The sequence below is a fragment of the Micrasema longulum genome, unplaced genomic scaffold (assembly GCF_059751315.1).
Source record: "Micrasema longulum isolate JH-2025_06_02 unplaced genomic scaffold, ASM5975131v1 h1tg000818l, whole genome shotgun sequence".
Lineage (NCBI taxonomy): Eukaryota > Metazoa > Arthropoda > Insecta > Trichoptera > Brachycentridae > Micrasema > Micrasema longulum.
Genome location: NW_028278010.1, coordinates 125465 through 152290, shown reverse-complemented (window position 1 = coordinate 152290; position 26826 = coordinate 125465). Strand labels below are relative to the sequence as shown.

Sequence of the window (26826 nt, the reverse complement as noted above, 5' to 3'; positions counted from 1 at the left end):
GTAGAATTGCAACAACAAGATAAGTTATTTCAGGCGAGTGCGTGTGAGTTAGTGTTTGATTGACAACATTATTATCCTGTCTATGGTTATATATTATGTCAATGTAAATGAGGAATTTTGGGGCTACGGGAAATCGGATATAAAATAAGTTTTCTTAGATGCTGTAAAAATTCATTCGCATTCAATTGTATGGCGAAGTTTCTCAAAAATGTATCAAAATTAATTACTTTAAAACATCACAAGTTCAAGAGAACAGTATCCGATTAATTGTAGCATTGTTACGTGTTGTGATAGATTTTCAATTTTCAAAAAAACCACTGAATTTCCTTATTGTTTGCATTTAGGGACAATCTTTATCACAGGCATTCACAATATTTAACAAGGACAGATGCCAAGACGTATAATAGACACGTTATTCCTATACTAGCTACTAGAGGCGGTTCTGAGCATAAGTGCAGTGTAAATAAATAAATAATTTATAATAAAATTATGTAATACAAAGAAAGAGGGATTCATTGCAAAATTAAACTCGTACAACTATAGAATTAAGAATAGTCCAGGAGCGTAGAATCATATTTGAATGCATCAGACTCTGTCCAAAAAACCCCCCATTTTGCACCACTTCCACCGCGCGCATGCGTGAAGTCGCGCGTAATGATGCCAGATCGCGAAAAATATAATCATAACACAAAAGTAAGATAATTATATTTTTAAAAAAGCATTTTGTTAATTTCTCTAAAATTTTATTGTACACGCAGAAACATTAATTGACACAACAGAGTAGATAAGTCAAGGGTTATTAAATAAAAGGATTTAATTAATGAACTTTGAACTTAAAAAAAAAACAAATTTTATTTTACATAAAATGGATATTTGATAATGTTGGTCAAATGTCCACCACGGCGTTGTTTAATCGAAGAGGTCTAATATTCATTAGCCCATTAGACGAGCAAAGTAGCCTAAAAAATTTGACTAACCTGAAAACAATAACAAAATGTCCATTTTGTTTTCTTCGACAATCTGACCGATTAAATTTTTAAGTAATGCATTTGCTACTTACACATGAAATGTGATCTCATCCTGTTTCTTTAAGATCCCAGCAGTATTTCTACACTTTAAAACGACACAACACGGCATAGTTGAATTCAAATCGGGAGATGCGTATTGAGCGACGTCTACAAAGAAACTAATGGGTTAAAATGTAAAACTTCTCCTTTAAGAGTAGTTTAGTCGCCTTCTGTTTGATGCGCGTATGTGGTTTCTTAATTCTATGCGTACAACATTAAAGTTATTATTTATTATCAGCGCTAAAAGATCTAGCGAGATTGCCTCTAGTGGACGATATTCTTATCTTGTCTACACAAGCGCAATTGTCATTGCGAAAAATACCAGATCTGGTAAAATCATGACTTGAGCGAGATAGACTATGGTTCATACCGGAGAATCGTGTGGTAAAGGGAGAAGACAATATACATACTGTCACATGTACATAGTTTATCATAGAGAGATCGCATTTTTACAGGATTCAGCCTACTTTCATTCCTGTTTTTCGTCGTTATTGTTGTTTAAGTCCATACTTCGTTCCCATACATCAGGGTCGGGACCAGGACTCCTTTGTGAACTGCTTATTTTGGCTTTTTGCTCTAACATTTATTTACCAAGGTTGATTAAAGTGCACCGTTCACTCCATTCTCGGCACTCACCCTTTTTTCAACATCTTTCTCAGTCATTCCATCCCTAGTAAACATACTTCCCAGATACAAAAATTCCTCTACTTGTTTTAGTATAGCCCCATTCAGTGATTTCACATTTAGTCATACTTTCATCACATTCAATTTATCGAAATTCATCAGCAAATCGCTTCCCTTGCATTGAACATTGAACTTAAAATTAATAATTCTATGCAAGCTCCTGATGTCGCTGCGACCTGTGAAGATCTATTGTGACGGGTCCCCGTGCATACTTCTCGCACTTAAAATGAATAGTCTTTACGCTACTTATTAAACCACGCTAAAGTTGGGCATTGAACTTAAAAGAAAAAGTCTTTAGCATTTTTACTTTTAAACCTATCATACACGGTAAGATTTTTCTTTCTTCGAAGAACTGACGCATAACGGTTATACTTAGGGATGTTCCGACTCCCAAATTGAATCCACAAATGTTCATTTTATTTCCATTAATTGATATTTTGTCGGAAAATACTGTATTATGTCACAAGGTATGCAGAGTTACATGTATGGCGGGTACTAAATAGTGAAAAGAATTTTTGACTATTTCCTGTTTTTTAACTGTCAATATATTCAGGTATGGAGTTAATTCATAATTTGAATAGTCTAGTTGTCATAAAAGGTCTTTTTTATAATATTTTCCATTGATTAATGATAAAGACATACAGATTTAAAAGCATTTATTAGATTTATAGACATTTCAAAATAATATTGATGTTTTTTGTTGATATTTCTTAATAAAACTCCATAGTTAATGATTATGATAAAATTATAAATAAAGTTTTCAATGAAACTTCATGGTTTAGTTTTACTCTTTTATTATTTTGACCAACGAGCGCTCTCGCCCACCCTTTAAACAATAAATGCTTAATCCCAATTTCGGTCCAATAACTCCCAAAAATGAACTGTTTAGTAGTTGTAAATATTTATGTTTTCTGTCCCTTGTTAAAATACTTATTTGATCTTCTTATCTCCGAAATATGTTAAGAATACTATAAAAGCTGTAAACGTAGTAAACAATTCACCAGTCTTAAAGATGCCTACTTAGGCGAAAGCGCTCGTTGGTCAAAATAATAAAAAAGTAAAACTAAACAAAGAAGTTTCATTGATAACTTTATTTATAATTTTATCAAAATCATTAACATTTAAAAATAAAGTATCATAGCTGATACTGTGGGTTGGTTGAAGACTAAATCGAGTCTGAAGTTTCACATTTTAAATTAAAAATACTAACTTTAGGATTGAAGATTAACTTTAAGACCAAAAATTACGAGATGATTTTATAATAATGTACAAATAATTAAACATAGTAACAATTTTTCACAACGGATGTGTGTTTGAATGACCAAAAAACCTGTATTTAATTATAAAATTGTGATGCACTAAAAAAAATCTACATATTTGATTTATTTTTTTAAAAAATGGATCAATGTAAGAAATCTGAAAAAATATTATTTTGAGATTATTACGTTCAAATAATTAAATTGGTATTATGAAATATTAAAATTAACAATATGCATCTTTTTCGGGTGATCCCGTGCAAGTTGTATTTGTTCCGGCGTATCAGCTACCATTGCAGGGGACGTCTTTAAGGTAAACTGTGTATTTTGTAGAAAAAAAAACATGCGTTCATGTACTAGTAATTTGTACCGTGCCAGTCGGCAGCAGGCGCATCCCGAACCGCCTCCAAACCAAAGATTTAGCATAAACCTAGAAATTACAGTGCACGAATAATAAAAGAGGCAATTCAAATACGAAAGACAGTCTGAAATTAAACTCAACATGGTTCCCGGAACTACACACCGACACATCCTACGTACAACTGTGTGACTGAAAAAAGTAAATTTTACAAGAGAGCGTTTTAAAGATTATTTAAAAATCAACTCGTGATATTTTGCTGTTCTTACATAGTAAAGCTGTGAAATTTGACATAACGCTGTTAATTGGGTTATTTTATAAGATCAAAAATAAATATTCTTTCTGAGATCACTAGTTTTTGTTTTATCACATACACACTTATTAAGATTATTTAAGCTTTTAAATTGATCCAAAGAACGTATTATTTATAAAGCATTATTGTAGCATTATTTTTCTTTTTCATTATTACCTAGCTAAATACTAGCCACTTTATGTTTATGTTAAATTATTCTTAATTTTACTTTTTTATATTTATATTTAGAGCATAAGATTTTCTCACTTGAATTGTTATCTTTTATTTGTCATCTTGGATATTTTATGTTTCTTTTTTACTTTTTTGTAGTTTTAAAAAAAATATATTTTACTTCAACTAATTTGTTTAGTTTTGATTATTCAGTTGAATTATATAGTTATATTTCATATTATATATTACATAATGAATTGTTCACTGATGTGATTATTTCTGTAAAACTTTTTATTGTAAAAGGTTCTTTGAACCGTTAATATACAAATAAATAAATACTTTGCTACGTAACCTGTCATCAATACTGTAAGTCGCTGATACAGGCCTATTCAATGGGATTCATTGAAATTTTTCACGAGTATCTGCCTAGTTACATAGTTTTACTATGTACTTCATTTGACATCTTCCCCTGAAATGTTCACTTACACGGCTTTTACCAAAAAATCCTAATTAAATACGATCTTATATTTGTTTATGTATCGCTGTCACGACATTAATATTAGATTATTTTGATAAGTATACCTGTTTTATTATATATTTTTTTTTTGACGGAGCATTCTCTCGCTGTCCGAGGTAGAACTGAGCGACAGGGAGATCTCCGTCTTCCTCCTCGTTGACCCCCGATTTTGTTTTAGATATATGCAGTTAAACATTTACACGTTTTAAAAAAAACATGTTCCAACGATTTTTCATATTTTTTTTATATTTGATATTACAGTTTCAAAGGTGTAGATTTAAAAAATGCAACAGTCGTATAACCCTGGATGAGTCAGTTACACAGTTGTACGTAGGATGTGTCGACACTACAAAAAATGACACGGAATGTGCCTGCTGCCGACTGCGACACGGTACAATTTAAAACAGATGTTTTTTTCTACAAAACACACAGTTCTCCTGAATATGGCTCCTGCAATGGTGGCTGAAATGTCGGAACGAATCTAACGTACACGGGATCACCTAAAATAGATACATATTGATAACAGCGCCTGTAAAAACCTACAAGCCTACTTTCTTAGTGCTGGCCTCATTTCTATTGATGGTGTTTCCTTATTAGTCCCTAGAGACTGATCTATAATAAAATAAAATCCCCCTGTTTAACTAAATGTTATTAAATATTTATAAATAACCACTTACCGATTTTTCTATGTCTACCAGTTTCGAGACGTACTTGTCTCTTCAGTTTACGTTGGAAGAACATCAAGAAATGGAATCATCTCCCATCCACCATCAAAGATGTTACTACAATATCTCTGTTTAAATTGCGTCTGAAGAAACATCTCCTTTCTCTTCTTTAATCTCTCCTCCTTTCCTGTTTTCTCTTTCTTCCCTTTTCCCGTTGAGTAATAGTATTGATTTGAGGTAATTTATATACAAATACATTTATTTCTATGTTTATATACCTTTAGCTTTTTATCTTTATTTTCTATTGAAAGACAGGCGCCGTGGCGCAGTTGGTAAGACAAATGCGAAACTAGCGTCGCGGGTTCGATTCCCGCCAGTTGCGAGAAAAAATTCCAAGAAAGATAGTTTCTCAATTAGTCTGGGTGTTTTGGTATATTTTTCATAAATTCTTTCTATCTCCTATTTCCCACCTGCTGACAAGCCTCTAAAAGAAGAGGGTTATTCCTTAAAAAAAAAATTCAAAAAATGTAACTTTTTTTTATTGGTTGATTGTTTGGAAGACATTCCCATTTGGCATTAAGCCTGCCAATGTACGATTAACATTATGCACAAAAAGTTAAATAAATAAAATTAAAAAAATGTTGATATTCGTCTTAAAGAACACACGAGGTTTATTCACAATAACAATTTATCCCAATTCGCAACTCACCTGAAAAATTTTAATCACGACTAATAAAGATACAGGATTAAAAATCTTCCATACAAATAATAAAAGGTTAAAAGTAAATAATATGGAAATATTTCACATAAGGAAAGCTTTAAAAAATAATGTTCCTTTGATCAATAATCAAACAACCCTTCAATATAGTCCTTTATACGATGTTCCACTGTAACGGTCACATTATACCTATCAACCTCACGCCCCTCCCTTCATCCGTCCCTCTCTTTTTTCAACTTATTTTTCCCACAGCATAAAATATTTTCATAACTTAATCTTTAAGTTACATTTTAAAATGCATGGCATGTTGGTTTAATTGGTGTATTGACAAAGAGACGGGTACGTCTCGAAACCGGTAGATATTGAAAAGTCAGTAAGTGGTTATATACAAATATTTAATAACATTCGGTGAAATGTTTGACCGCAAAGTTCACGCCTTAAATATCAATAATTTAAAATATTCAACCCCATATATTATTATAAAATGGGATGACCTTAGATAAGTGGAATACCCGCGCACGTATAAAAACTTAGTCTTTACTACTAATTTATCTGTTTGTTTGAACTCAATCGCTACATTGTGAATGGCATTGCATTTTTAATATTCATTTTGTAACGGCTGTCGATAAGAGGAGTGCTCTCCCGAAACTCTAGTTGTGTTCAGTGTTTTTTTTTTGGGTAATTATACAGTGTGTTTTTCGTACTCTTTTCTGACGTTCCGGATCGCATTCAGCGTTCATCATCAGGGTCGATGTCGAGGTCCACATCGGCCCTGATGGTGGACGCTGTGAAAGACACACGGCATAATAACCTAGAAAAACTTATTGCGCATCGGCCGTGAAAATTTAAGAAATTTAATCTAGTTGCGTTCTTTAACCCATATCTTGAATATGCAGAATTAAAAAATTAAAAAAAGGCTTCAGAATCCCAAACAATATTTTTTTTTTGTTTTAATCAAAGTTTATTATGAATTGTGATTTATTTAATTTAAGAATGAAAAATGTGGTACGGCAGTTTTAACTGAATGCTGTTTTACTCGTGTTTTAGTTCATGAGAAAAAATTAAATCATACGTAACCTATATAATACATTGCCAAGAAAAGAATTGAATATAATAAATGTAACTCTAAACACAAAGTTTTTCTTGATAATTTGTATTGGAACAGGCTAAAATGCAGAATTTTGACAATTTTATATTAAAAAAAAACACGATTACTAGAAGTGGATCTAGGATTATTCAAACAAGAAAAAAGCAGGAAAATGAAAGCACATGAAAATTTATCATACAAATATGCAATGACTTGAAAATAATATTTTTAAAGGAGTAAATAAGTAAAAAGGGTAAATTTAAATCACTAATTCCAAAACTTTATCATAGATCATCTCCTTCCATTTCCACGTTGCTGCAAGAAAGACCAACAGATTTCAATATTTGGAAAAATATATTATTATCGTTAATTGTATGTATGGAAATACAGCGAAATTCCACCAAGCACTCTCTGTCGACATTATAACAATGATAACATGATTCATTAAAAATTATGCGTACAATTAACAATAGAACTAACATGTTTGAGCCCAGTGTGAGGATTTAAAAATTATTTCAGAGAATTTAAAATAATTCCAGATTTCCAGCTAAGTTTGAATTATTTAAAAATACATAAGAAACTGGAATGAAGCACGTAAATAAATCACTGGAGAGCTTTGCTTAAAGGAGGAAGTTTAGCGCTACTAAAATGCTCAACACTAAACATAATAGTACTAGTTTGAATAGACGAAACGTTTCAATTATATATTTGTAAAATAAAAAGTAGACTTCATCCAGTGGTTTATTTGGATACCTATTAACACGTTCACGGCTATGCCGGCCAAAAATTCTTCATAATTGTTTCAAAGGAAATTAAAATCCAAAATACATTGGTACTGAAAATACGGCCATAGCTTACGTGACACTGAAGTAATTATTAGTAGCGGGAGATATTGTGTTCCTTTATAAAAACGGTCAGCAACAAAGTCCTAATAAGATTTACTTCAAATCATCAACTACGGTCCAATCGGAATTAAAATATTCCAAAAAATAAGAAAGTCATGCTGATTGGATCCAATGATAAAATAAAAAATAAAGCAATAAGCTTCTTCAATGTAAATGATAAAATTTTGTTACACGCGAGATCAAATTGATAAAATGACTGATGGACTTAGCAAGATAAATAATGACAGTATTCTAGGTACTCACTGCGTCATCTCTGCGTTACCTTCGTCAACGTCAACTTTCAATTCAGATTTGACAGCCTCGCCCAATTCCATGTCGGATTTGTCAGATTTAGATTTGTCGTCGACAATCGTGTCCAAGTTTTCTGACTGCGGTTTGTCCGACAAGCCGAGTTCGCACTCCTCTGTCTTGATGGGTTTACTCGTCGCCGGATTCGACTGCTGGTTCTCGACGGTCATTATTTTCGGAGCGTTCTCGGCCTGCTTGGGCATGAGGCTTCCTCCGTTCCCGGGAAATTGAGATGAAAGATTGACGACGTTGTGCTTCGGCACGACGATGTATTTTTTGCCGTTGACGATGGCGATCGTTTGCGGGTACGACATGATCATATCGGCCGGAGAAATTGCATTCTTGGCGGCGGGTTTATTGAGTCTTATGCTCGAGGAAGGCGGCAGCCATGTTGTCACAGAGCTAACGATGCTTTTTTTCTTCTGTTGGATAGGTCTGAAGTCGTTGTACTTTGATATGACCTTTTTCGTGACCGGTACGAGTTTGGAGACTGTTTTCATAGTGTGGAGCTGTTTCGGCAACGGGAAGCGCTTGATCACCGGAACGAGGAGCGGCTGGGGAATGCGAGCGGGGGTCTCTTTGGGCGCTCGCTGCAGTACCGGGGGAGACGGCAAGGCGGATTGGGTGCCCTTTAGAGACGGCTTCATAGCTGAAACGTGGGTGAGAGGTGGCGGAGGTGTGCGTACGTCGGGTAGTTGACAACTCTAAAATAAATTTTAAAAAAATAATTTTCAAGTTTTTAAATTTTTAATCGTATACTATCTTCAAGAATATTAAATTGAAAATAACAATTTTGATAAGCTGTAATAAACTTTTCTCAGGGATTCCAATAAGCTAACATTCGAGCTAAGAGTACATTTTGTTTTATTTTATTGTACCTTAAAGCTGTAGTCTGGTAAAACGAACGCAAAATTAGGAAATCATACAATTTTGCCATTTTAAAACAAATGTTTTTTTTTAACCGCGCAATAAAAATATAAAAAAACATAAATTAGATAAAAACAATACCTTTTCTAGGTACTTTATTAATTAATTACTTTTAGACTGGCAGATTACGCCATTTCAAATTTAGACTAAACTTAGGTATATGGGATCTCAATAAAGACTAAGTATTGAACTAAAATTTACTACAATAATTTGAAGACAATAAATTGAACATGAAAGTGGCCGCGGCCAAATTTTGAATTTTTGTTTTTTTAAAAGAAATACAAGCATTTTAAATCACATACATTTTTGTGACATTTTCCTTTATTTCTACTTAAAATTATGCCTTCAGTAATACTTTAAAAAAATACATTTTATTAAAATACTTTGGTTAAAACCTTTTTTTATAGAATTGTATTCTCTTTGTTTGAAAAAAGAAGATAATTCTGGTTGTAATATTCAATTTAAAACAATATCTTATTGACTTTTTCATGACCTTCAGACCAGGATTATCGTAAACGATTAGGGCTTAATAGACACTATCAGTGTATTGGTATGCCAAAAGGTCAAACAGCTCAATTATTGTTAAACTTTTTTTCTCAGCCATTGAAGCTTTCCTAAGAAAACAATGCCACTATCTAGCGACAATATGTCGTGAAGCAGTGAGGGTTAACAATACAACCGCCCTCTAAACGGTGACCAAAGTGTCAAGATAGAGAGCAGTACCTTTCTAGTGGCCGTGATCATCTAATTTAACATACTGAGGCAGAAAATGGATAGTCTCAACATACTTCAACAGACGAAAATCATCGAAGTCAAAAACTTAAGTTTGGAGGAGAGTAGCTGTTTAAAAATCAGGCTACAGAGTGTGTATTTCAAGGTATAGTGTAAATTTAAAATATTTCATGATTTTTCCAAATCACATTTGCACTCATTTTCATACACAAAATGCTGCATGAGAAAAAATGTTCCCAAACTGTTCGTACTGCTATGAAGGCACCGCCGTTTGACATTTCGCTCACAATCAAAGTTCATTAGGAAACCCGCGCTATCTGGTTTGAGCAGAAAACCTTTTGATGACATCATCCACTGCTACATCACGGCTACTAGATGACGGTACCGCTCTCTTAGGAGACCATGGCTTAATTTGAAAGAATCTACGATGCAATTGTTTAAAGTATGTTTTATACAAACATAATATAACATGATAAATACATAATATTTCAAATATCTGCCTTCTAATAACATACAAAATGATAAATCAAACCGCTCATACACGCGTTTGTGTAATATTCATGTAAAAAAGTGAATTGAACAGGAATTTTGCGTCTCATAAAACAAAATAATACGGACCAAAATGGACACCAAGTCGTTGGAACGATAGGCATAATTCCCCGGTAACTACACATATGCGTTTCCAGAAATTATCAAGCAGCCAGTGCCCCAGTGGGCCACATGGTGACGGTATCAACCTACTGTCTACAAAAGCTTATCTTCGAACATCTATCTCCCTTTGTTAACCATAGAGTTCAAACAGTGTTTTATTGCTTACTTCTTGGCATAAACACTAGACAAATTTACTACTATGCTCTATTTTTTGTAAATTTATTGATATCATTTTAACTTTGTTTTATTGATAGTGCGGTTATGATGTCAAGATGTAGCTTTACCTTGCAGACGAAGTTGGCAGACTGGTTCGGCTGCACGCCCGCGCAGGTCTTGTGGTACAAGCAGAGGCACACGCTACACTGGAGAGAGGGGACCTGCCCGGCGCCCAGGGGACAGTGTATGGAGCACAGCTCTCTTCCACTCTGAAACCGTCAGCGCCGATCAGACAAACTGAACTACAGGTGCGTAGATTTTCACAATCACTGTTATCGACATGTATCGTCTTTTTAGGGTGACCTGTGGATGCTGGATTTGTTCCGACGCTTTGGCTATCATCAACTTACACGGGATCACCCATAAAAGACAATGCGTATTGAAAACTAAACTATATAAACAGGCAAAATGGACGCATCATCATACTCTCATCCTGCACTGCATTGTTCAATATTTAAGTAACTCTATCATTTGTTATAGATGCCAGTCCATGGACAATAAAATAGTTAAGTGTAAAACCACATTTGTAAACAAATATTTCATGTTTACATTCCTAGGAATCGAACCCGAGATCTCAAGAATGGTAGGCAAATGTGCCAAAGATTACACTGTGTGGCGAACGTTTCTTCATTCGTTCTCGTTTTAAAAGTGTGTCTCTTGCCAGTCTAGTCCAGGAACAATGAAATATGCAATGTAGGACCAACCACCTTGAAATAAATATTTCATGTCCACTCAGCCAGGAATCGAAACAAGAATCTGAATAACACTATGATAATTTTTCCCCAATGCCATTTTGTGGCGTCATAATGAACTGTTTCACGTATTTGATATTTATATATTTATTTGTTTATTTTTCCATGCATTTATTTACATAGAATTTTAATTACAAAAATACACTTTAAAAAATACATCTTAAAATTAAGCTATAACATAATTTGGAAAAATGCCCGCAAAGACTTCAGCGTCTGAGCATCGACCATTTCTTTTTTAATGATTGAAAAGTTTATAGCATATAAATAAAGTACGACATAACCATGAAGAAAGAAAGAAAAAAAACAAACAAGATTAACATATGTATGCTGATAGAACAAAAGACAGGATTTATTTGCAGCATTTCATTATAAATTTGAATAAATTTTTTTAAGGTGTCTATCATGTATGTGTACATGAAATATTTATGCTTTTTAATTGACATTAACCTTCTTAATTAGTTGCGTCATTTATCGATAAGAGTTTTCCCAGTGGAATGACAAATTTTATTGGGATTGAAGGTAGCTTGGTCTTCCGGCTATTGCTATGAAAGAAATACGATGATCCGTTAGTTTATAGTGACGTGACATCGTTATTCTGCTCACAAATCCCGCTACAAAACCAAAACGAAAAGCAAACCGAACTGACCATAGATAAAGCAAGTCAATTATTGAAATTTAAAGAAAAATTAATATCAAATTAATTCTTTGAATCAATAAGTCCGATAGCCTGATCCGTTTATATGGTCGGTGTCAATTTTGAACAAGTCGTGACTTGTCTGCTAGATTCTAGAGCTAGAAGCGTGAGTCGTGTTTACGGTGTCTGGTGCGTCATGGATTTCGAAAAACGCATTGACATCAAGTTGTGTTATAAGTTGCATAAAAGTGCCAAAGTGCATGAAATATTAAAATCAGCGTATGGAAATAATGTGACGACTCTGAAGACTGTTAACAAGTGGTATGAGCAATCAAAAGCGGAAATGAGCCAATTGAAGACGAACAATGGTCTGGACATCTTTCGACATCATAAACAGACCAAAAACATGCAAAAAGTGACAAAGATGATTCGTTCAAACAAGCTATTGACTATTGGAGAGCTTAACGAAGAACCGAATATCTCGTACTGTGTAAAGCATTTTAAACGATAAATTCGCAAATAAGTAAGTGCAAAATTAGTTCCAAGACTACTGGCTGACAAACAGAAGGAAAATCCAGATCAGGACTTCATGACCAAAATTATAACTGGAGATGAAAGTTGGGTGAATGGCTATGACCCTGAGATGAAATTCTTCAGAGATCTCAATGGAAAACGAGTGGCTCTCCTCGCCCTAAGAAGACACGTCAGTCAAAGTCGAATGTTAAGCTCATTAATTTTTGTCGTAGTGCAATCAGAATTCTTTCCAAGGGAACAATTGTAAACTTTGAATATTTCAAGGGCATAATGCAACATTTGCGAAATGATGTACGGAGAAAGAGACCAGAATGGGACGATTGCTTCCTCCTTCATCATGGCAACGCGCTGTGCCACATCTCGCTTCTGATCTGTGAGTTTTTGGCTGAAAAAAGAATTCCTGTCTGTCACCATCCGCCTCTCTGCAACTTCTAGCTCTTCCCAAGAATAAAAGCCGTACTAAAGGAATGCCCAATGGGTCGGCCACATTATGCACCATGAGGGCATCCTGCATGACATAATAGAGGGAATGGCTGAGGGGACAAATCACAGAGCGGGCTCCCGACAGGAGTATTTGGAACAAGTGTGCGATGACTCGAACTGCGCCTCACATATTGAGCTGAAGAGGGCTGCAGAAAATAGAACACAGTGGAGGACGAGATGCGGGACTTTGCTGCAAACCATTCCCTAGGATTGAGACTGCAAAGAAGAAAAGGAAAACGTTTTGACATTATTCCCGGCATTGAGAGGTCACGACGGAATACCTGAAGGCTCTTCTGAAAGAAGTCTTCCAGAAATGCTTGGAGATTAACTCAAATTTGATGTAAGCTTATTACTTTATTTGTAATAAATTTATTCACTATATTTTTAATCACATCTCGTACTTATCAGCCAAACTTAATGAATTTATTTTAGTTATTCATTTCATGTATTCAAACTGAAACCGACGATATATTAATGATAGTTACCTTTGGGCTCATAGCTCCGGAGTACTTTCCATAGGAGGGCGCGATGGGTGGGTAGCGCGGCAGGGAACTCTCCGCCACACTCTGCGACTGCACCACGTACATGGGGGTCTCCTGGCTAGGGGTGGTACAGGGAGGGGGGAAATGCCAAATTCACAATCCTACTAAACTCTACGCCCTCGCGTCGTGTCACCGGGAAGTGTGTCCACGACCACGAGCATCATCTCATGACAACACTACAAAATATATTGTTCACCGCGAGTGTCACCTCGTGGTATCACTGAGATATATACCTTTGACCACGAGTATCATCTTATTGTATCGATGATAAATATGTCCACAACTGCGAGGGTCATCTTGAGATGACACACGATTGGACCCTTATTTTTAATAGCGTATAATCTGTACAATTTTATAAATGGTGTAAAAAAAAGTGTAAAAAAATAATAATATATATATTAATATAGGTTATTAGAATTTAAATAACACAGTAAAATATTATCTAATGCTGTCTTTGCTGTGGGAAATTTTAGAACCAACATCGGAATCTTTTCCCCTCTGCCAAGGATCTTCGGAACAGTTTACAAAATCTCACAAAAAGTACTGTCGATGTGTTCCCACAGCAAAGGCAAGCATTCAAGAAGCAAGCGGTGTTATTACTCCTGACTTATGATGACACACTTGCCATGTCTGCCTAGATCACGCCATGACTTTACCTATTATACGTTTAAATAGATTCTAAGATTGCTTAGTTAATCCATTGTATTATATTATATCATTAATGCCAATCTGTCAGGGCGTTCTTAAGCCTGTTCCTTGGCTTGAAACATCCTTTCTTTATATTGAATATCACCTGATTAATTTATTAATGAATTCATCCGATGCATTAATATGAAATAAAAAAATTAAAGCAGAAGGTATTAACTACGGCTAAAAAATATTAATTAATTTTGCCACATGTAGAAAATATAACAGTTTGAGATAATGTATTATAGTGAATTGTATGAACTATCTGATTTTTAGGCAAACTAAACTCCATCACGCCGTTTCTTCGTAGAAGTAAGCAGAGTGCTACATCACTTTGTCTTCGCATACATACCTCGCTTCCTCTCCATTCATTCATCTTCTCATGCATGCGAACTGATTATTCCCACTGTTGACATGTCCATCTTCAAGTACTTGTTGTATTTCGTCATGCCACGCGTTTCTCGGCCTTCCTCGATTTTCGCATCCATCAGTATTCTTTTCTATCTTTAATCTTTTTAGCCGTTCGCTGTGCATTCGCTCTGTATGTCCAAATCAACGCAGAAATCTTTTCTTGATTTTGTCGACAATGTTTGTCTCAGCCTGGCATAATATTGAAATATTTAAATTAATTTGAAAAAATATGTTTTTTAGAAATTTTGATAAAAAACAAACTTAATAAATCATAAATAAAGAAATAATGGATGCGTTTGTGTCCTGTCGCATATAGTTTTACCTAACATTCGCCTGATATTGAATTTTGACAGCATTCAGCCTACATTCATACTCGTTTTTTTTTTTATAATTCCATGCTACGCTTCCATAAATAAGGGTCGCCACCAGAACTTGATTATGAATGGCTAATGTCTATTTTTAACTAATTAGATAATGGTGAAAAAGCGGAAAGTGAACATCGAATCTCTGATTCACAGTCCTCCAAAAATCAAAGAATATGTTTGCTCACAAAGAACAGGAAATTTTCAAACATTGACATCTATGTTACAAAATTAAGTATCCAGAGAGTCCCATTATTTGCTGTAAGAAAAAAGTGTGAAACCGTTTGGTAACTGCTTGATTAATAGTAAAAAGTATAAACATGTTACTTCTTTTTGGCTTGCGGCGTGGTCGTTTTCTTGGCGGAGGATTTAAGAGTCTCCTTGGCGACAGCTTTCGGTGCGGTCGTCGGACTGCCCTGACTGCTAAGTCTCGAACCGAGAGATTTGACCTTAACAAAAAAAAAGAAGAAAATTATAACAGAGAGAGAGAGAAAGATTCAACCTTTACGAGAAATAAAAATGAATTTGAGACATTTAATCACTAGCCGGTATAAGTGATCACTTTACACATTGTAAAACATTCACTATTCTCCTTAATTAAACAAATGCTTTTTTGCAATCAGTATGTACCCTAAATTGAATAAACGCTGTTTTTGCAGTCGGTATGTCTCCTAAATGAAATAAACGCTGTTTTTGAAGTCGGTATGTCTCCTAAATGAAATAAACGCTGTTTTTGCAATCGGAATGTCTCCTAAATGAAATAAACGCTGTTTTTGCAATCGGAATGTCTCCTAAATGAAATAAACACCGTTTTTGCAGCACTGAAACTGAAGTCCTAAAATTGTACATCTTGAGCAATGGTTGCATTTACTAACCTTAAAATGTGTGTTAATCTTCGGCGATGAAGACACGCCTCTTTCTGGTGAGGCCCCCTTGGGTCCCTTCGGCTTCGGGGTCCTCTTGCCCTCCCGTACCAAATTGGGCTTCTCATTAGGAGTAGGGCCCGGAGAGTCGGTACGGACCCTCATCAGCTTGGCGTCTCTGAAATAGTCGAGGTAATTAATGTTATTTGATTTCGCTAGCATACTAATGAAATGAAAATAGCGTAGTTTGTTGAACGCTATTGTATCGTTGATAATACTTTGGCGAGTTTTATACTCGAACAGTTGATGGCCTTAATTATTCAACATGGGAAAATCTTTGAGAGGGGATTGTGGAAGTTCAGGTATTAACAGGGCTTATAAAATGTAGTATTCTGCCTTTATTTGAATATGCATATTTATTTTATTAATCTATATGTTGATTTTCATCACCATTTGTGTAATTGCTATATGGTAATGAAGGAGAATGACAATACTGTTGTGATAAGCAAAAAGGCAGTCTTTTGACAAAAATTGCAAAATGAGTTAAATATGAGGCACTGTTCAACAAGAACTTTTGATATGCGGTAATGGTAGTAAAAAATATTATTTCAGTATGAAAAACGATGCGTTTTTTAAGCAATAACACAATATCTAGAGATCCATGATGATATGACACACAGAGGTTTTATGCTTTAGAAACAATTGATATACTGCATTTTTACTTATGATAGTTTACAGTTTTTTTAAAATTTCTAATTAAATTAAATTTTTTTTTTTGATTGTTGGCCTCGTGGTGTATTGGTCAGCGCATTTGCCTACCACGCAAGAGGTCTCGGGTTCGATTCCAGCCATGGTTGACATGAAGTATTTATTTAGAAGGGTGTTTTTACACCAGAATATTTCACAGTCCCTGGACTGGCGCCTGAAGCGTAAGACTGATCATCTTACCTCCATGTGACAAAAATGATCAAGATACGCTGCAATTGATATATATATATATATATAGTTGGATAATTTATATAGCGCCATTTTTGTGAAAATCACCTCAAGGGCACTGTACAATTAATAAATATCCCAGTACGTCTTGCAGCTACAGAGCGCATGGACGGTTGGGATTCTAGTTCCTCGTTTTCAATTAAGATCAATAAAAAATTATAACAGATAGGAGCTAGATTACAGGACGTCTTGCAGCTACAGAGCGCATAGACAGTTAGAAATTTAGCCCCCATTTACACATTTTAAAAATTGACAAATAAATTTAGTGTATTAATGATACTAAAAAAAATAAAAAAATAATATGAATAATAAAAAGGAGTAAGATTACAACACGTCTTGCAGCTACTAAGCGCATAGACGATTGGAATTCTAGACCCCATTTATAAAATTTAGGTATTTTTAAGTTGGTATATGAAAGCTAGATAACCAATCATCGTGCAGCTACAAAGCGCATGGACGAGTGGAATTCTAGCAAAGTTAGAATGATATCAATAAATTTATAAAAAATAGAGCATAGTAGTAAGTTTGTCAAGTGTTCATGCCAAGAACTAAGTAATAAAAAACTAAATAAATAAAGCACTGTATCAACTCCATGTATCAATGCAGTGCCCTATGTACCATTAGGTGCAGAAAGGGCATGATGATGATAAATACTAAAGAGTGTAATATCTCAAAATATGACTTTTACAAAGCCTTTTTATATAATACGCCAAACTCACATTGAAAGCAGTAGAATAAAATTAAATAAAAATCGCGATATATGAAACTGAAATTGGAAACAATAACTGAATATTAAAAAAAAAAAATAATAACTAGGATCTCACCAGGAATTGAACTAAAGGGCATCTGAGTCATGAGTCATTAACTGGCAAACTTTAAAAATTAATTGTAGAATTTATTTTATTTTATTAACATAAACGGCAAATCTGCCTTTTACAAACATTTATAATACTACATATTTGGCTTTTTTTTATTATTTAAAAACATAAATTTCCTGATTTATAAAAAAAAAATTAAACCTAAAAATTATACAAGAGTTATATTTAAAAAATTAACCTAAACATTATACAACATATTCAGTAGAAAGTTTAAATAATAATTCATTCTACAGTAATACAACAAGAAAATCATAAGTACTGTTTCATACAGCTGGGCAAAGTGAACAAAAAACTGTATATATTATGAAATGCATTAATAAATAAATATAATTACCATTCACCATCTTTAAAAAAGTTCAAAAGGTTTGTTCTATAGGAACAATACCCTACACTAATACCCGTATGCAGAGACAAAACTTAAGGTGAGGAAAGTAGATTCTATTGTTTTAACCTTGGGGTTATTCTCCGCCTTTGAAATTAGAATGTACTTTCCTCACCTTAAGTTTTGTCTCCAATACGGGTATAAATATATCAGATACGTGGGAATAACTATTGCCGAGTTCATGAAGTCTATTTAAACGGCATTACAAGTATACAGAATGACTATATTGATACAAGTAATCAGACCTTATTATTTCTTTATCTGGGTCATCGATGCCGAGCGGTTCCTTGAAGAATGTGAAATTATCAATTGACAAGCCGGTACCGGCTATATGCTCAGAAACCTGGAACAGAACGTTTTAATTACACACTGTCAGTTAAAAAAAGAATTGTATAAATTTATTACTATTAATTCAGTGGCAGGCAGCCAATCAATGCCCCTAACTCGCCTTTTAGGTAAGCTAATTTCACTTTCTAAATACAGTAAAACCTCGTTTTTACCTTCTTCGATTTTACTCTCACTTTTTTCTATACATTCTTTTTTTTTTTAATTCATAAATTTCATAAAAAGTGCAAGTTTTTGTAAAATTCTAAACATAACTACTTTTACACATCTAGTAAATGTTATCACTGTGACTCTCCAAAAAAGAGACTAATATGCAGAGACAAAACTTAAGGTGAGGAAAGTACATTCTATTGTTTTCACCTTTGGGTTATTCTCCGCATTTGAGATTAGAATGTACTTTCCTCACCTTAAGTTTTGTCTCTGCATACGGGTATAACTCTTGTGCTTGGAGAGTGACTTACAGTGTTTTAGATTTATTTACTTATAAATCTAAAACTCTTAAGTTTATATAATTTTAAATATGAGTACATGAAAAGAAAAAGAAAAACATAGGATATATAAAGAAAAAACATAAAACAATAATACATACATACTAATTAAAATTTAATGTTGTTTTTACACGAGTTCAAAAAAATTCTTTAGATTAACTTTAAATTTATTTATTGATATATTATTTTTAATAGTTTTTAGTTCATTAGGAAGATTATTATAATTTACACCTTTGAAGACAAAGCTATTTTGACCATGACTTGAATGGAATTTAGGAATTTTGATATTATGTTGGTATCTGAGTGACTTATTCATTTCAAATTCTTTTATTTTTTCTTTTTTATATATTTGTATAATGGAATTTATTTTATAAAGAGTGTCTACTGTATGAACCTTAAATATTTTAAATAGACTTTCCGTATTGAATGTTGAGGGTTTTTTTAAAATTACTTAAATGATTAATTCTCATTCAAATATTCTCCCCAATTAACGTTTTTCACAATCTCAGATTTACGTTGAAATTTTTTAAAAACTCATTCGATCTGTCACAACGAGCCGCGCTGGAAAATAAAAAAGAGGCAAATAAAAAAATGTGTAAATTATTGTCTTAAACTAAATTCAAAGTAGGTGCAGTGTAATTGACCATTTTGTTTCAGTGTCTAATTTTGACATTTTACTAAATAGTGTTTAGGAAGAATGGAGTCTTTACATCAATAAATTTCGATGCAGAAAGTTTAGAAATTGGGCAATAGAAATATTATTTGAAGTTATAAACATAACGTGAAAATAATATATTATTATTATTATGGATAACTTACATAGCGCCATTTTCGTAACAAAATACCTCAAGGGCGCTTTATATAGTGATTCTTTTAAATTTGTAATTTAATTAAAATAATTTATTTTGTTGTCACATGCTACGGATTTATTCAAATGATTTACATTTTATTTATTTTTTTTGCACCACAACAGGCCAGGAGGCCCAATTACAGTGGTGAATTACATCACAGAAAACCCAGGCTTGAGAAAAATCACATTTTATTTTTTGTGTTCTCACCGGGAATCGAACCCGGAACCTTCCGTGCGTGAGTCAAGCGTCTTGACCGCTACACCACGGAGGCCGCCATTTAGAGAACAAGTGGGTTTTAAGCTTTTTCCGAAACATCACTTCACTTTCACAGCCTCGCACCTCTGTTGGGAGAGCATTCCATGCCATAGGGCCTGCGACCGCAAATGCGCGTTCACTAAATTTAGTGCGCTGTTTGCGTAGAGGTATAATAACTTTTCCTCTCGCCGTAGACGTAGCTGATCTAAGCGTTAGACGCCTGTCAGCTAGTTCATCTGGAATGCATAGCTCCCTTAGATATTCCGGAGCAGAGCTGTGCAGTGACTTATACATAAGCCAACAGAGTTTGTATTCGACCCTCTGTGGAAAACGTAGCCAGTGTAGTTCCCGAAGTAGTGGAGTGATATGACTGAACTTAGAGATTCCGAAAATAAGTCTCGCAGCGGCATTCAATACAGATTGTAGGCGAGTAGTTTAAGTTTAAGATATAGTTTAAACAGTTATTATAAAAATGAGAAACAGTTTTTCCGCGATGTAAATGACAGTTGAAATTTTGTGGTGCCATACTAAAAAAAGTGATACCATATAAATATAATTTCCCAATATTTAGGGCAAAAATCGTTATATGCATTTTTCGTGTTTTTAGGGTCTAGTACCTACATAAAATTATTTTAACATGTTTTTTTTTTTTAATTCAATAAAAAATAATACATTGTAGTATTGCTTGAAAAAATACAAAATATTTTTACCTAAAATCATTGGTGAATATGAAAAATTCCCAATTATGACAATTCTTACAATTTTTCCATTGTATATTTAGTATAGTCTCGTACAATAATTATATTTAATGTAATTTCATTTTTCCATACACTTTTAATTTCCTCACTTTAAAGTTTTCCACAGTTTTACACTTTTTTATTGCTCCCTCGAAAAACGTAAAAAAGGGCTTTTACTGTACGTCCAATTTGTTTTTTAATGTAATAACAGATGGCTATATAGAAACAAGTCAGACCCTGGACTATTTTCGGATAAAAATTAAAAAAAAGGAATTTTAGCAGGGAATAATCTGCCTTGAAGTGGTTACCAATTAATAGGTGAATTTTGAGAGCAACGATCGAAGGATGGTTGGTACATGGAGCGGTTACCTCTCTGGAGGAGCGGAGCTTCTTGCCCTGTGGCGTATAGTAGTAGATATCTCCCTGGCGGCGCTGGTGTTGGTCCACGGTCGCACGGTACACCAGCTCCCGCTTCCAGCCCTGCTCCAGGGGGACGCGCAGGAGAGCGCTGCTCAGGTCCACCGTGGACTTGCGCCCCTTGGGGAACGGGTTGGGGCTGTTGGCTGCCGACTGCGAGGTCGCAGGTTAAAAAAAATAAAATATTAAAACGCTTCACTTTACTCGATGATAGTTAAATAATGTCGAGAATATCTGGTATAAAATGTTGGTGACAAATATCGAAGAAAATGTAATTACGCCAACCGTCAAATAAAATTTGGCGATAAAATAAGATCAACATTTGTCACAGACAATTTTTTTCTGAAAAAATAACAAACTGTGTTTTTATTAAAGTTAGTTGATAAATAGATTAGTGTATTTTGAATTTGAAACATTTATTGTAAAAAGGAAAAAATACAATAATAAATAAATATATTACTTATTATATTAATTAACCAAAAATACCCTGGGCCCCGATTACAATGGGAAGTTAACATTTATCTGCAATTTTATCTACAAAGTAAAATTAAGTTTTCTGTATGAAAAGCAGAATATGCGTACGTTTTTTTCTTTTAAGCCTTTATACGGCAAATTAGTTATTTTAGAATTTGAATTTCAAATGTTATATTTTAAAATACTTATTGCACACATAAAATAAATTCGATAAAAAAAATATATATATATTTTTTAGATTTTCAGAAAAATTACATTTTTTATCTGTCACTGTATTGACCAATGATTGTTTAGTCATGCTGGAAAATAAATTTATAAAATAAAAATACACAGATATTCTTTAAACCATTTTATTATAGAGAATAAACAATTACAAATATAAACATCAGTAATTACATTTTTTTACAACCGTTTTGACAACAGCATAAACAAATGAATTTCCAGGTAACTGCGCCAACTTCACGCGGTTGGAACAATAACTTAACCAACGACCGTTCTGGACAATGTTTTGAAGTAATATAGTTCAAATTTCTATGGGTGGTATTGGAAATATGACCCTTAAAGCGACTGGTTAGTATATTGACCAATTTCGGTCTTTGCCCTACAAAGGGTTAAACATTTTCAATTATAGATTACCGACGAAGACACTTTAAATATTTATGCAAATATACTTATTTTCGTACACAAATATTAATTTTTGTTTAAAGACAGTCGAAGATAATTCTGTTAACTTTCAATTGTAATCGGGGCCCTGGGGTATTAGAACTTTAATCTTTATTTGGGGATAAAATATGAGTAATTTCAAACTATCTGCTCTTGGACTCCAGAGCGAATTTATTAAAAAACAAAAACCTTTTTATAAAAAAATGATGTTACGCGGTATTGCAATATCACAAATGTGATATCGCGTGGTGATTACTACACTACGACTAGGTAACTTCAAAATCAGCATTTGTGAGTTACCCACTAAAATCACGTGTTTTTATCCTCCATGAATGCAACAAATAGACGAGTTACGCATTGAAATCACCATTTTCAAGTAGGACTGAGTTCGCTAATTTTCACAAGGTTCAAAATCTCGCAACTCGGCATACCATGTTGGATATGAGCTTTCTCTACAAAATTGTTGATAATGTAATTGATAGCCCAGAAATTGTCGGAGGCATTTCATATCGAGTCCCTGTCCGTAGAACTCGTCAATCTGTACTCTTCGACATTCTTAACTCAATGACTAATTATTTAAAAAATAGCACTCTACGAAGAATACAGATTACCTATAATGACAGTTTTAGTGACATCGACATACTACATTGTAAATACCATATTTTTTATCAGATCTGTTCAAGACATTTTAAATTTATCTTCTGCTTGACTTATAACTTTTCATTTGATTTTTAATTTTATCTTTCAATTTTAACTTTTTAATTTTAATTCTTAATTTTAACTTTTAATTTAAACTTTTAACTTAAATTTAATTCAAACTTTTAACTTAAACTTTTCATTTTAACTTTTACTTTTGATTTTAATTTTTCCTTTTTATACTTACTTACATCTACTACTTGCATCTAATAATTTATTGTTGGTTGTGATTTTTTACAAATAAATTTAAATGTTCATGGAAGCAGAGAGAGAGGGAGGAAAGTACAGTAGCTATACAATGTCTTCTCTTTTTTATGTAATATTTTTATTTTAACTTTTTTAGAATTCAATTATTTTTCCCCTCTCCTCCTGCATTCATAATAAATTAGTGTGAAATCAGTAATTGGTCTTACTTTTTTTAATTGTTCTTTTGTACCTTGTTGTCTATAAAGACTGTGTTACGGATGTCGTATAGACTCAGCAGCCCTTCCTGGGGCCTCTTGAATAAATAGTGTAGAAACCTCGGTATATGTAAACATGAAATGCTGCCTCCCCAATAAAGACTTTAATTTGTTACCTTCGGGGGTGGCTTTCGTTATACCGAGGCCTATAGAATTAGGATGTTATGGAAAATTATAAATATATTGCATTGCCTGGTTGTTTTAAATTAATAATATTTTCTCTGTACATGTTTCTTACCGCGCGGTCTGCACCCGAGTGCGGGCGGGTGGCGGGGGGAGGTAGCTTTATATGTGCTGGTAGCACTCTACTCTCCGCCGATACCGACTACGCTACAAGATCTTCGCCTGCCCTTGGATTCGATTTCTGGACTTCTCACCTTACGGATCCCGACCGCGGCGCTCTCTTGGAATTAAAAGTCCTTTTCAGGACTACTAGTCAAATCGGCTTTTCGCTGCAGTGAACCAGTGCTTCGCCCTTCGGTTCCCGCCGCCAGTGAAATTAAGTGTGTGCTTCGTTCTTCGGTTTCCGCTGCCTTACAAACAGCGGAAGGGACGACCTATTGAAGAGTGGTGGACCCGCTAACTCGTCGGTAGCGCGTCAGCTACATACTGTATGATTTCATTAATAAATAAATAAATAATATTGTCAGGTTTCTAGCAAAAGTTGGTAACTACAATTTTTCAATAAATGAGATGTCTTCGTAAATGGAATCAAATAATCTTTGTTTAAAAAGTAAATGAAAATATTTTGTATTTTATAAATACAAAAAATATTAAACTGGCCGTTTTATTTGAATTGTTGATTTGTGACGAGGTTTTAGCTTTAAAAGTGCAATATCTCACAACTAGTAAAATGTAGTTACCAACTTGTGCCAGAAACCCGACACTATGATTGTAATGAACCACGACTTGCATATTTGTACGATTTTCGGAGAAAGACGCAAAAATGTGTTTTTAATGGGTAACTCAAAAATGCCGATTTTGGAGTTACCTAATTGCAGTAATTACCCCGCAATATAATTTAATTACCGCATTGTCGCCTCCGTCAGAAAACAGAAAGATATATTTTGGATTAAGCACACTTTGTCAGTGACATTTGACGATCGATATTTGTCAGCGACATAGTACATACAATTTTTCTTATTAAATTGTAAAACATTTTTCATTATTCACTACTAAATAAACTATCAGTAGATAGGAGCGAGAAATAAAAAAAAAAGAAATGTGAACACTGTCAATAAAGAAAATAAAAGTGAGACTTACATCTGAACCGTTTCCACCGATGAGATCACTATCCGACCGAAGGGACAGACCTGATGAGGGTCGAGATGGTATTTCTATGTGTGAAAAATAATATTTAGGCAAATACACAACAAAATAATACTGGGTCAGTCAGACGAATCCCTTTTTTTTAACTATGAAAATTAAGAGTCATTTAGAGACTGACACATTGAGGAAGAATCACGGTGATTTTTTACAAGAAATAAAATTCATCCCGCCAAAATGATTTCAGGTGTGCTCAATTTAATGGTGAGTATTCTATTAGGTGTTAACATGAGTTGTGTCCGTTGTTTTACAAATTTAAAAATGAGCACCAAAAGTAAAACAAAGTTTTAAATTATCACGACAATAAAAAAATGTTATTAGTGTTACACAATTTTATTTTCATTTTTATTTAAAACTCAGTTTTATATCACCCGTCGATGAGAGGAGTGCTCTCCCGAAACTGCAATAGTGTTCTTGTAAAATAATGAAATTGTTTAATACCAATAACAAAATTTTATTTTCATTTTCGTTCAATCCTTGAACCAGTGAAAATAGCACAAAAATGGATCATGAAAATCATTCTTGAAAAACCCTTGAGGTATCCAACGGAAGATCTATTTGCCGAGTTTAAGATATTGGACGTAAGACAATTGTTTGTGAGGTGCCTACTACTTTAATTTTATGATAAATTAAGTGAGGTCAAAAGAACCCAACAAAACATAAACACTCGTTCAGCAACACAAATTAACTCCTATATTGCCCCGTTTGTATCAACCGCCTTTGGTAAAAAGCAATACAACGTAATTGCGCCAAAAATATTTAATGATTTATTGCCAAATACAAAAGACTCAAAATGTAAAATAAATTTTAAAATAAAAATAACTGCTCTTATAAATAGTGTAGTGAGAGATTTTTTTGAATAATATATGTAGATTAACAAACATAGTACTTTATATAGTTGGTACGTATATTATTTATATTTTTATGTATTACATATATTATATGTATGTGTATATAAAATGGTTAATATGCAAACAAATAAACCGTTGCAACATTTCCTCGTAAGAGTAGGCAGAGAGGACGGAATGCCATATCACTCTGTCTTTGCATACAGATATCGCTTTCTCTGCATTCATACATCTTCTCATGAACGCGCGCCAATTATCCCGACATTTGACATGTCCATCTTCAAATATTTGTTGGATTTGGTCATGGCATGTCTTACTCGGTCTTCCGCGATTCCCGCATCCATCAACATTCGCATCTTGTAGACAATGCTTGTCTCAGCTTTACATAATGTACGGATCTCAACATTTGTAATATGTGTGTTGTTTAACTAACCATCCAAAGTTTACTTAATGATCTAAGCCATTAATGGTAAGCCTACAAATTCGTTAATCTCATTTTCAGCATAGAAATATCTCTATTTGTGATAAATTGAATGTTTCAAATAGTTGAATTTTTCTTTTACCTATGCTGTGTGCCGGTGAAGCAAGATGGGGTCTTTTCGGTGCCGTGGGGCGACCAGATCGCCATTTCTGACTCTCTATTTCTGCTTCCCGGATATCTTTTTCCAATTTATCTGCAAGTAAAATATATATATATATGAGGCATGTTATAAGAAAGAGGGCATACTCCATTTTATTATATGCAATGTTTTTTTAGTAATTTTCCCAACTGCAAGGATAATTTATTATTTTAATTAATAATTGTTGTGTACATTTTACTGCTATAAATCAGTATATTATTGACTTATTTGAAATGAACACACTTTTTGCGGGAAAGGTAGTTCTACCTGCGTCCCCGTAAAACTTATCGGCGGGAGTAAGTAGGTAGATCTACTTGATTATTTCTTTCGAGTATTTCATGCCAATGCTTCAAGGTGCTCCAAATTACACACAAAGATCTATAAAAAGTAAGACAAGCTGTCGTTCCATTTACGTACATACCAGATGCGTGCGGTGGGGTTTTTGATTAGGGAAGCAATTAATACATAAGTAAAGTAAATGGTACATAATAATATACACTGCCCTTAAGAAATTATAGACAAAATAAATACTATTTACATATGATTGGAAATAGTAACAATAATTTTACATATCTAGTAATAAATTG

The 26826-nt window shown here is 33.7% G+C and overlaps 1 protein-coding gene across 3 annotated transcripts in view; it reads right to left on the bottom strand.

The window, feature by feature from the left end:
• The window catches only part of LOC148278854 (uncharacterized), a 52115-nt gene that overhangs the window by 20194 nt on the left and 5095 nt on the right, over positions 1 to 26826 (bottom strand). For 2 of the 3 annotated variants that reach the window (XM_088230786.1, XM_088230787.1), the window contains exons 4-12: positions 26183 to 26293; positions 24709 to 24782; positions 21104 to 21304; positions 18304 to 18401; positions 15815 to 15980; positions 15267 to 15388; positions 13423 to 13537; positions 10603 to 10743; positions 7964 to 8712 (exon numbers count right to left, since the gene is read on the bottom strand). In XM_088230786.1, the coding sequence (XP_088086912.1) occupies positions 7964 to 8712; positions 10603 to 10743; positions 13423 to 13537; positions 15267 to 15388; positions 15815 to 15980; positions 18304 to 18401; positions 21104 to 21304; positions 24709 to 24782; positions 26183 to 26293 (1777 nt within the window). The remainder of the gene's footprint in view (positions 1 to 7963; positions 8713 to 10602; positions 10744 to 13422; positions 13538 to 15266; positions 15389 to 15814; positions 15981 to 18303; positions 18402 to 21103; positions 21305 to 24708; positions 24783 to 26182; positions 26294 to 26826) is intronic. The other variant, XM_088230788.1, reaches the window with a different exon arrangement.